Raw genomic sequence first — 12,789 nt, 5'->3', positions numbered from 1 at the left:
GTTAAACTTATATTAAAGTTTTTCTTCATTACCCATTTAAGCCGTCTCCAGCCATTATTAGTCTCAAAGTGGGTTCCTCGTCATCGAATTCACGATATATTATTCATTTATTTGTTTTTAAACAAAATCCAAAGAGCAGATATCTGTTTTAAGGTTAAGCCTCTACTCCTTACTTACCGACATTCCATGGCCAGTCACAAATTCTGAGTCGAGGGTTAAAGTAAAGAAAGCTTGGACATTCCTTGACGAGTGGGATGCTGCGGCAACAATGAATGAACAGATTGTGTTTGTTGGGAAGAGGGAAGAGGCCGAATGGCTTCTTACAAGATATCTCAGGAGGTTTCGTTGGCTCCTCGCAGTCCTTGTCACACGTTCTATTACAGTTGACATTTTTAGCATAGTCACAATTCTCTGTATCAGGGTTGAAGAAGAGTCCCTCAACACATTGCTGTTTGATAATATTACCACTGATACATAAAATAAACTTAGAGCAGTCATTGGGGTCAGCAATGGCGCAACAATCACATGGGCATTCCTTTTTGGCTGGGTAAACGATGAGTGGTTTTGTGATGTTCACTAATAAAGTAAACGACATTTCATTTCTTATCAGTAATTTGAATATTCGACTATAATCTAGACGAACAAAAGAGTCTATAACTACACACAATATACGAGAAGAGCTCGGGAACAATTACCTCTTCACCAGAATTCTTGAAAGATAAATATCTCATTTAGTTATGAAACTACTCACCAGAAGTATCCTTCCTGATCAAGTGTTTCTAAAACATGCAACTATGACGAAATTATATAACTCTTTGTTTCCTCAATTTAAAAACAGTTAATATTTATCACAGGCGTTATGCAAAGAAGTAGACAGCTGAGGACTAAGTTTGTGACTTCAAAATGTGTAAATTAACATGTGACTGTAAATTTTTAGTTTGTCAAGTCACTTTGCGCTGTGTTTGGTCTACATACAGATGTATAACCGTATGAAAGAATTATTAAATTTAAACAACCAAGATGTCTTTTTAAATCAAATGGTGTTCTGCTTTTATTTTATGGTTCCTGGCATTTTTATATATCAATGATACATTCAGAACGAGGACCCCGTGGAGGGTTTGGATAACCACCTTAACATTCTGACAGTCCAGTTATGTTCTAATCTCCACTTTTACGCCCAGATAAAATTATAAGTATATGAACTAAATCTTGGGATGACGCTCTTTTGAATAATCTTTTTGACGTATTATTAGGCCTTTGTTTTGTTGTAGTCAAAATAAATGACATGATTTCCTTGTTATAGGAAAAAGTCAGACATTTATTTTGAAATAATGCCTCCAACCCTCTAGGGCTGGCTACATCCCCTGTATAAATGTTAATATTACAAAAACCTCACATGATATATTGTCAGAGAGTAAGCAAACAGTGTATCAATATATTATATATTATACCGACAAGTTAAGCCAGACTTGAGAGCCGTTTTGGCAGCTCTAGTTAATTTTAAAGTAGGATGCTCAAAGAAAGTAAAATTGGTTATTATGAAATGGAAAACAAAAACATAGAAATTGTTTAAGTGATTCTTTGAATAAACACTCTATATTGAAATGATCATATACATATATATCCTACCCTATGAGTTAGATAAGGAAACAGACCATTAGGCTCGATACATCGTGTATCTTTACACTGCACTTGATCGGCGTAGCCGCATGTGCCTGTTTTTGGATTGAACGCGAGGTCAGATGTGCATTTCATCTCAATTCTCTATATTGAAGTCATCATATACATATATATCCTACCCTATGATAAATCATCATATACATATATATCCTACCCTATGATAAATCATCATATACATATATATCCTACCCTATGATAAATCATCTTCTAGTTTGTAGTTTGTTTATTCGTGTCGTCTGTGTTGTCAGCAAACGGATAAAATGTACCAGCGGGAAAGTTGTACTCGGAATTATCATATTTACAAGTTCACATGTCTACCAGTTACAGCACTGAATATTAAGTTAAACAAATGAGTTAAGGTCACACAAGTTAGTTTCAGCATCATGATCATATTCGGCGGCTTATATTAGGTCGGTTTTAATGACTGATATAGGGTTAAAAAGTTATATAAATCATATGTTTTCATTTCAGTAGCAATGAAATAGATGAAGAGATTAAACAGTTAAGGTATGTAAATTACACGTGTTAGATTTGTTGCAATACATATAACTAATGTACGAGTTAAATAAGGTCTATAAATCACATGTGTTAGGTTGAATGTAATAATTGATTTTTGTATTATGATATAAAAGGTATATTATTCATATATTCTACCGCAATTTCTATAACAGAAAAAAATACGAGTCAGACCAGTTTCTAAACTTGGCATTAGAACTGAAGGAAAGGCAATTTAGGCTCTTGTGTTAGAGCAGATGCTCAATTTTAAAGATAAGATACATTACTTACGATCACAGGTATCAGGCCAGTTGCAGATCATAGAGTTAGGGTTAAATCCGAGGCCTTCTGGACATTTCATGATCTTAACCTTCCAGTTCTCGCAATGAATGTAATAAAGACACGAGTCTGGATGAGGAAACAGACCATTAGGCTCGATACATCGTGTATATTTACACTGCACTTGTTCGGCGTAGTCGCATGTGCCTGTTTTTGGATTGAACGCGAGGTCAGATGGGCATTTCATCTCATACAGAATATTGTCTTTACAGAATTTGTACTTAGTACAGTCACTGGTGTCTGGTAAAAATGAGCATTGACACTCACACGTTTTGTTGGATGTTGGCATAGTTGTGGGCATGATATCGTTTCCTTAAGAGGCAAAAATAAAAATAGGTTATTAGAATAATACCATATTTTATGCTAAGTATTTGCTAAGAGTTGCCTTTATGTCGTATTAACTAAAATGACATATTCTGTTGTGATTTTTCTTTAATATAAATATAAAGATGAAAATTTGGCGAATTTTCTAACTCCTTATAATCTGGATTTTAATCTTGTTTTTTTGTGAATAATATACATAATTAAAAGTAAAAATCACGGAATTAGCTTTTATTTAAGACTTTCTAACAATCTCATAAAGTAAAAGTTTACCAAAGGACTGTTGACGTCATGAAAGTAGACATCAATTTCTACTGATCTATTTTTATCATAAAAAAGAAATATTTTTTAGCTGAAATGCCATAAGTTATGGTCTTAAAGCTATGATTAAAAGACGAAATCAAGGTAAAAACTGAAACTTACCACAGCCAGCGGTTTCTGGGCGATCACAGGTTTGGAGAAAACTATTGAAATGCAAAAAGGATGGACACCACTTATGGAAGGACATGCCACTAAAGCAATAATAATATCTTCCACAGTTTGTGGGATCAGGGAACAGACCACATGGCTTGGGGCATTTGAAACCAATAGGTTTTGGAGTTGTGGTCGGTTTCTTCGTTGTTGTTGTTGGCTCTGGAGTTGTGGTCGGTTTCTTCGTTGTTGTTGGCTCTGGAGTTGTGGTCGGTTTCTTCGTTGTTGTTGGCTTTGGAGTTGTGGTCGGTTTCTTCGTTGTTGTTGGCTCTGGAGTTGTGGTCGGTTTCTTCGTTGTTGTTGGCTTTGGAGTTGTGGTCGGTTTCTTCGTTGTTGTTGGCTCAGGAGTTGTAGTGGGTTTCTTTGTGGTCGTTGGTCGTGATGTTGTGGGTGTTTCGACTGTAGTTGTAATTGCTAATGTTGACAATAAATAACATAAATCGCGTTTTTCTTTATTATTAATGAATAATCTAAACATAATGAGTGCAACAGAACATGAGTAGAATTTTTTTAGCGGTTACTATTTTTAAAAAATCCGAAAATAGCAAAACATATAATCAAAATCTTTTTTGTATTTTCCAGTAAACTATTCTCTTATAAAAATAACATATTTAAGACCTTCGACAAAACATGTTTTATTTTGTAAGGTTTATTCAATGCAGAACTATAAAACACTATTGTGTAACAGTTTCTTTCCTGATCACTTAACTGAATCGAATGGACTTTCCTACACTAACGTCTCCTGTTTTTTTTCTCTCTTCTAATTGTAAATGAAATATTACTTACAACACCAGTTCAGATGCTATGTTCAAATATATGCTACATCTTTAAAAAATTAATTTTCATTGTCTTATAAAAAATAAAACTGAGCTTCAAAAACTCTGGACTTTTTATTTTCTTTTTTAATTAGCCAGGTTAAAAAATCTAGTCTGCATCACAAAGGCCCAGTGTTATTGCTTACAGTTTATTCGTAATCAAGCACAAAGCCACACAAACGGCTATCTATGCTCTCCCCACCACGGGTATCGAAACCCGGTTCCTAGCGTTGCAAATCCGCAGACATACCGCTGCGCCACTGGGGGGGGGGCTATTTCTTACACTCATTCTCCAATTCTTAAGTGTACGAAGTACAATATAGTTACTACATTCTAAATGTTTGATGCCTTAGGTAATTAGCATAACAAAAAAAGGGACTTCTGAACAGTTCATTTTCATTCTTATATACCAAGAAGCTATATTTATACCTAATTAAATATGTGACGTTTTATAACTAATTCTAATGTACTTGCATATTTATCTCTATAATTTCTACTGGCATTTATCAATTCGGTTTTTAAACACTAAAACTTTTAGAATATATCTAAATATTCTAAAACATTTAAAAAAGCTAAGGTTATATATAACGTGTGTCAACTTACTACATTCAACGTCCCTCTTCGGACCGCAGATTCCTTTTATACGATCATAGTACATATCTTTGGGACAGTTGACGAGATATGCGATTCCCCGCACGCATCGGAAAAACTGGGAACATGAAAACCATGTAGGATAAAGGCAGAACGAGTTGTTTGGGCACGTGATCAATTCAGTTATCACAAATTGTTCAGTGTTGATCACAGAAAGGATTTGACCTTGTTTCAACAGATCTGAAGAAAACAGAATTAACAATACTGATCATATAACCAAAACCCTGTTTCGATAGATCTGTAGACACAGAGAACAAACAGTATTGATTTTATCTCCAGATCCAGTACTTCTACAAACTTCAAACAGACATTTTAACTCATAGGAACAATGAAACTACATTATATTTCTTACTATGTGTAAAACAACTTAAATCCCAATTTGTTATCAAATCTTTTTTCGTTCATTTCCATCAATTTTGTGAATATGTTTTTCTTGCAGATCTTTAAACACTGAGTTATGGAAGGCAGAAAAAATATCTATTATTGTAAACTTTTCTTTTAATAATACAAGAAGCCGCAATGGCGAAACGTTGAAGTTATAAAAAGTTTTTTATTGTTATCATCTGAAGTACTAGTAAAGGTCGTGTATTTGTTTCTGACTTTGCTGCCAAAATGTCTAATTTCTCCAGTATGTACTATAAGTTCTGAAAAGCAACAACATCTTTATTTTTAGCAGTTAATAACAATTAGATGATTTTTTAAATTATTTTATGTGTTTCATTTTTATGAAGTCACGATTCGACATATTGTGGCTACTACATGTTTAACATCTAAAAATATTTATTGATAATTATGTTGAGGTTCTAATGATGAAATGAACATTCTGTATTTCTCACTTTAGGAAAATTACTTAAATTTATGTATTACTCTTACTAGTAAGCTTTTCGTTGCTGTTATTTAAAGTCTTTCAGTAAGTTTCTATGTTGTCAAACCATGTTTGAGCCCATAAGAAGCGTAGTTTTACCTTACTGTGTTACTTATCCAGCTATTTTCTTAATAATTCGAAAACCTGTTTTTATTATCAGTCAACTCCAAAATAATCCTACCGCATTCTCGTTAGACGCGTAAGTTACTGTGTTTCTAATACAATACCGGCTATGCTCGCACTTCAGCCTAAATTATAATTGGCATAATCATTTTTATTAAGCATAATCTCATGTTCTAACACGATGAAATAATGTATTATGCATTCATTTCAACTTGAAAATATCAGTGCTTTGCGTGTAGATCACATTACAAGATCTTATTTAGTCATTAATACTAATTTAATATTCAACTTTAGTGTCGTAATGTTGGTTATCGATCACTTTGATTCGTCGTTAATCTTAAAACTAGACTTTCTCCAAACTAAATTAAAGTATTCAGTTTCTTTGTTTTTACTCTTAAACAAAAAGCAGGTTATTTTCATACAAGAAAAGATGTTTATATATGTAACTTATAAAATGTTGCTACTTATGCTATTTGCCTCACTCAGTTATGAAACTGATGTGTGAAGTACAAGCAAATAATTATATATATATATGTTGTTGTTCTTTATTATATCCAAATATCTTACCTGATTTATTATACTCCTCAACAAGTGAATATATATGAATAACGCATGTATATTTTAAGTTAACACGATGTATAGCTTATAACGTTAATTTAGTAATGAATTGTCCATCCTGTAGATTTTAACTATTTATTGCCCAAAGCAAATACATTTGAGAATTAACCATTTAACTATTTTATTGTAAAGAATTGAAATATTTCATTATGTTAGAACAACCGAAAAAAAAAACTGGATCTTATATAACGACTTAAGTATGACCAGATTAGAAAAATTCAAAGCTGCAAATCTGTCAGAACCACTTGGATACACCCGTTGTGATGCTTATTAGGCTTAACAAGCTTTAGTGAGTGATTTTAAAATGAATGAATTTCTGGCTATTCGCAAACATGAGCTTATTGATTTTGTGAATGTACATACGTCAACTTTTGTCATTACAAGTTAGAAAGTTTGTAGACTACGACACAAAACGTGTAAACATATATTCCCACAGACGCACAACACAAACTATATAACCCATTAGGTGAGAGGCAAGGTCTCAATTAAAGTTACAACTGAAATGAAAACATAAGAAAACGTCAGAAAATAATGTGACCCTCTGTATATTTTTTGGTATGAAATAATTTATATTATTTGGTATTAAATTCAAAATTTAAGAATAAAATAAAACATTTCACTTCAGGTTCCGTGAATACACCCTAGTGGGTAAAAACGAAACACTTTGCATGCTCCTACGAATTTCTTTAACCAAATAACTAAATAAAATGTTGAAAGAGTGAAAAAGTTTATACCTTCTTTGCATCTTGAGTTCTCTGGCCAATCACAACCCAGAATCATTTGGTTGTACTGGGTTGGAGGATAGCAATTTTCTACTGCTGCTCTCCAGGAATTGCACTTATAAAACGTTGAACAATTCTCGACTCGCTGATAATACCCTGATATTTCTGGGCAGTTAAAATCTAGTACCCTGTTGTTCGAGACATTACCTAATGTTCCTGAAACATCATTCAATATTTCGCATGAGAGAGAAAAAAATCATGGAAAATATATATATATATATTTAATATACGCGTATCTAAATAAAACATCTGTACTCAGCTGGACCACTGTTATTCAAGCTTATCCTCAGGAATGCTTGCATTACAAGTACACTGATGTGAAAATAATATCAGCAGAGAGCACTTTATAAAGTTAGGAATTCACGATAAATTTTCACATATTGTGTACTCAATGCAGCAATTATCAAGATCCAATAATATTAATTTGCCGATTATTTATGAACTTGAATAAATGTAACAAAATTATCGAACATTATACTTTAAATCATAAAACACAAACTGAACGATTATTTTAAAAGTACACAGAATTACTGATGTAAGTTATTTTCAGAACCATAGAAAATGATTAATAAAAGTTAGTATGTGAAGTAAAGGAAAACACAATGGGATGAAAAATGTTCTTCCTCAACATAAAGAGAGAAAAAATTAAACCTATTTTGTAAAGAACAGAGAACAATTATTCTGTAAAAATATAGAGAAACTGCACTTTAAGAAGTATTGAAACTGAATATAACATGTTCTTCTATGAGGAAGTACCTGAAACATATTATTCTATGTGGCATAGAACGTAGGAAAGACAAAGTTTCCATTATTAAGAAATGAGGATGCCAGTGAATGATAAAATTTAATATTGTGAGCAGTTTTGCAGTGGATTTTTTTTCAAACGTAGGAGTGGTCCATCTAAGGCAGTGTATAATCAACCATAATTGTGGTTTATGGTTGACCATTCATTTCCAGAAAATGGCTCACTTCTATAACTGAAAAAACGTCGGTTTTAATTCCTTAAAAAAATAAAACATTTCCAGTGCAAAGCTGTTCACGATATTAAACTTTTCGGTTACTTAAATATAACATTTAATAAAAACAGAAAGAAAAGTTGTCAAATGCATAACTAATTTTTTTAAATGTGTAATTGACGTATACAGTATTACCTTTTGCTTATTCAACTGTTTTGGTAACAAAAACGAAAAATACTAGTAATGTTTTATAAAGCAGTCTCAAAGAAAGAGACTCGGCTGTATCATAAAGTATGACGTATTGATTTCTTTCTCTTAAAAATAGCTTTATGGCCAGTTGAACTGTTCTAAAAGTTTTAAAAGTGATATATAACGATTATGATCATGAGCCTGATTGGTAAATTTCTATACATTTAAACAATTTTCAGCTATATTAGTTAACTCACCCAACGTCTGACACCCGAGAAGGAGAAGTGTTCCACAAACTATCCAGGACTCCATAGTTTTCTCGTTGCATGTGCCAGAAAGTCTAGAATCACAAACGACAAACACTACAAGTATATATATATATATGTTTGCGTAGATGATATCTATCAGAGATTTAGAAATTATGTGGGAGTACATCGAGCAATTCAATTGGCTAATTGATGAAGCTATATTTGAAGAAGCAACTTGATTTGATGCTTGTTGAAATTGCATTTTAGTAGTTATGGTTACAGAGTGATGTATTGGGTAGTCAAATGACGTAAAACAATATGCATTCTTGATGTAATTGGCAACTATTTCGGTCAGTCTGATCTAGATGCGTTCTTTATTTATTATTCATACCTACGTGTTGCTAACGTCAGAACTGGTGATGATTTCTAGTTTAAACTTAATAGGCATTTATGCCAATTAACAAAGGTAAATGATAACAGAAGCAGCCATAATTTGGGTGGACATTTAATGATGTGACTTATGTTCGTTATTCACACATTTGTGAAACATAGGTTATGAGTTTGTTATATTATAGAAAGCCACTGATAAGGTCTAAAAGAACAATCATGTTTAAAAAAATCCAACCTTAAACCAGAAGTGTAAATGCATTCGGAAAAAAACGGTGGAATTATATCAACGAAAAACTACAGATGAACAAATACACACATCGGAACCGACTTCATCATATAATGTATTCATCATCTGGATTGAACCAATTAAAACCTTTAATATAACTTTGGTATCATACTGTCTGAAAATTATCACTTTTAAAGACAAATATAAGTCTGTGGTGAGGTACGCATAATTAGAAATTTTATGTAATAGAGAAAACACTTATAAAAAATATGTATTTAAAATATCCATAAATATTGGATAGACGTGACAGAACAACCATCATAACGTCTAGAACTTAAAATTCATAGTTTTAGTTTTATATTTGCCACTTTGTTTCCTGGATTATTTATCTTAATTAACCATTATTAACTGACTATGTCCGGCATGGCCAGGTGGGTAGGACGCTCGACTAGCAATCTGCGAGTTCGCGCCCCCATCCTACCAAAATATGCTCGACCTTTTAGCCGTAAAAACCCTGCCAACACCGAGAATAGCGACTCCGTATAGATACGGAAAAAAGCTACGGAAGATTGACTGCTTATAGAAAGAATTTTTTTTTCTTTATAGGAAATATGTATATATATATATATATATTAGCTTCTCAACTATTTGTACCTTTACAAATAATAAACTAACTAAAGCTATTCGCTTATTTTATTGTAGTATTCATAACGCACAACAGCAAATAAAAATTAAATCCATTTTCAATCTTCTGTTCAAACAAACAAACAAAGCTTATTTTTCTCTTTTCTCTAACCTTAAAGTATTGACTGTTTCCTTTTTTTATATTCATCCTTGTGGTTTAACGTAAACCGATTCTTAAACTATGTCAAGGTTGTTTCTGAAGAAGATCTGAAATGACTGTTTGTTTGTTTTTCTTTATATCAGAATTTTTACGCAAAGCTACATAAAGAGCTACCTGCTCATAGCCGTCCGTAATTTTGAAATGACAGAAGGTAAGGCAAATAGTCAACTGCACCAGCCGCCAACACTTGGACTAGCATTGTCTGACCGAATAATGGGCTTTGACCATCACTCTTGTAGCACACCTACAGTTCTAGCCTTACTGCTGGGAAATAGAAATTATCACAGCTGAAAACATTGCTTGTTCGATATAATATCCATAGAATAATTCGAGACTAGAGAGCTTTATAAAACTTCATGCGAAAATTGAAACTGACACTATCTCTGACTCGATCATTATGTTTGTTTAGTCTTAATATTAGTAATTAGACACTCTATGTATATATGCATTTTATTTAGTTAACAATTTGTACCTCAAACCTGTTACAGTTTCAAATTATTCGTAAGTAGTTTTACATCAACATGAGAGCGTTTTTTTAGAAGCATATTAAATAAACGTTAACTAAACACATCATTTCCCAGTATCGTTAAAAACTATTTAAAACCTGGTCTTCCAAAAATGAAATCTCTTATAATATGTATAATACTAAATTTTGTTGTAGAATACTAAAATTTGGTGCCTCTTGATTGGTCAGCAGAGGGCTGCCGGAATTACAACGTTAAAATCCGATGTTCTACTTACCGCACAGATAATCTAAAAGCAAACACATAAATAAAATGTGACCTTAAGGACTGGGAAAATTAAAATTAGTTAAGCACATCATAAAAATCATACTCGAATCGAAATCAAACAATATATGTCACGAATATATACAGTTCAGTTTCATGAATATTTTCAAATAAAACCACATTTTAAGGAAAAACTTTTTTTAGAATCATACTGATTCTTTAATTTGCAATTTCTTTCGGTGCATTTCACAAAACAATTTCTTTTATAGTTTTTATTGTCGATAGTTACTTGATAAACCAGGTATCTGACAAATCAAACTCATTAGGTTACTTTCAATTTAAATATTAGAATATTCTTTAAAATTAGAAACAAGAAAAACGAACAATAACAAATGTATTTGACTAACTGCGAAATTATTTTTCTATCATCACGCCTGACGAAGGCAGTATAAAGCTGCCCAAAACATGTGAGTCCTTTAATGTTGCCCGTTGGTCAAATAAAGTTTTTATTGTGCATCTTAAACATTTTCCTGTTTTTAATTTTAAACTTTTCGCCTGAGTTGCATTAATTGACTTTTCATTAGAATGCCCTACATACGTACATCACTGATAACTATGTCACGATTGAAATAAACGTATCATATTTATTGTATGTAGAGTAAAAAGCTTTAGAAATCTAGTTTTTAACGTTCCTTGTTTTAATGTCAATTCCTAATAAAAATCTGAAGGCGTACGACACTAAAAATCGGGTTTCGATGCCCATGGTAGGCAAAGCACAGATAGCCTATGCATGGTGTAGCTTCGCGATTAACAACAACCAAACCTAATGTCGTGTCTGGTTAGGTACACACACATGACTTAACTAGAACAACTTATTGCCACTATGTCGCATATAATCTCAGCTAGCATAGTTTAACGTATTTGTTTCTGTTTTTTTTTCACAGCCGAATACACATAATGCCTTAGAAGTTCAGAAGACAGACAGTATTAGTGCTTCCCCACTAATTCCTGAAAGACAATGTCGGTATTATTAGTTGATGTTGTTTATGAATTTCTACCAAGAGACGAATACGTTTCATGCTTATAATATATATATAATTTATCCTTAGCTTACTCCTTTAAAACACCGAGAAATGGATGATCTTTTTATGTTCAGTACAAATAAAAAAGATACATCTTTCAAGGCCATTTGTTTGTTTGTTTTGTTTGTTTTTTGAATTTCGCGCAAAGCTACACGAGGGCTATCTGCGCTAGCCGTCCCTAATTTAGCAGTGTAAGACTAGAGGGTCATCACCACCCACCGCTAACTCTTGGGCTACTCTTTTACCAACGAATAGTGGGATTGACCGTCACATTATAACGCCCCACGGCTGAAAGGGCGAACATGTTTGGTGTGACGGGGATTCGAACCCGCGACCCTCAGATTGCGAGTCGAGCGCCTTATCCACCTGGCCATGCCGGGCAGGCCATTTGTTTTAAACATATCCAATCAGGTATACATAATATCTTAGCTGGAGTATAATTTGGTTGATTAACAACCCCCTCCGCTAACTCTTGGCCTAATTTTTACCAACGAATATTGGAATTGACCGGCATATTATGACACCCACTGAAAGGGCGAGCATGTTTGGTGAAAGGATTCGAACCCCAATGTCCGCAGATTGGGAGTCGAGTATTTTAACCTCCACGCCTAATGCTAATGAACTAGCTACAAAATTAGTTGTTGTTTTTTTAATATATATAACACTATCGAGATTCTTCAATGTACTATTTTCTGAGATTTGTTGAATTTTGTCTTTATACCTTTATTTTCGGAGGATATAACTTGATATTCACAAAACGATGAACTTGCACCAGGGGAATCTCCGTTCAGAGAGGAAATAAAAACCAAGAAATTGGCTCAGAATTTTAATAACTTTGAACCAAAATATTTGGTGAGATTTAACAAGGTAACATTGCATTTGTCTTTTTTTTCCAAAGCTAATCAAACTTATTACTTGTAGAAAATATACCATAAATGTGTGAAGCTTCAAACTTAACTTATTTGT

General features: G+C 32.9%; 1 protein-coding gene across 1 annotated transcript in view; it reads right to left on the bottom strand.

Annotated features, from left to right (window-relative positions):
• Window positions 1-2,778, bottom strand: part of LOC106466091 — a 15,952-nt gene extending 13,174 nt beyond the window's left edge. Inside the window, exons 1-2 of the mRNA XM_022394047.1 lie at window positions 2,467-2,778; window positions 178-576 (exon numbers count right to left, since the gene is read on the bottom strand). Coding sequence (XP_022249755.1) covers window positions 178-576; window positions 2,467-2,701 — 634 coding nt within the window. The 5' untranslated portion in view covers window positions 2,702-2,778. The remainder of the gene's footprint in view (window positions 1-177; window positions 577-2,466) is intronic.
• Window positions 2,779-12,789: the final 10,011 nt, after the last annotated feature.

This window comes from Limulus polyphemus, unplaced genomic scaffold (genome assembly GCF_000517525.1).
Source record: "Limulus polyphemus unplaced genomic scaffold, Limulus_polyphemus-2.1.2 Scaffold2148, whole genome shotgun sequence".
Lineage (NCBI taxonomy): Eukaryota > Metazoa > Arthropoda > Merostomata > Xiphosura > Limulidae > Limulus > Limulus polyphemus.
The sequence above is the reverse complement of the archived record's forward strand: the minus strand, read 5'-3'. Positions and strand labels throughout refer to the sequence as shown.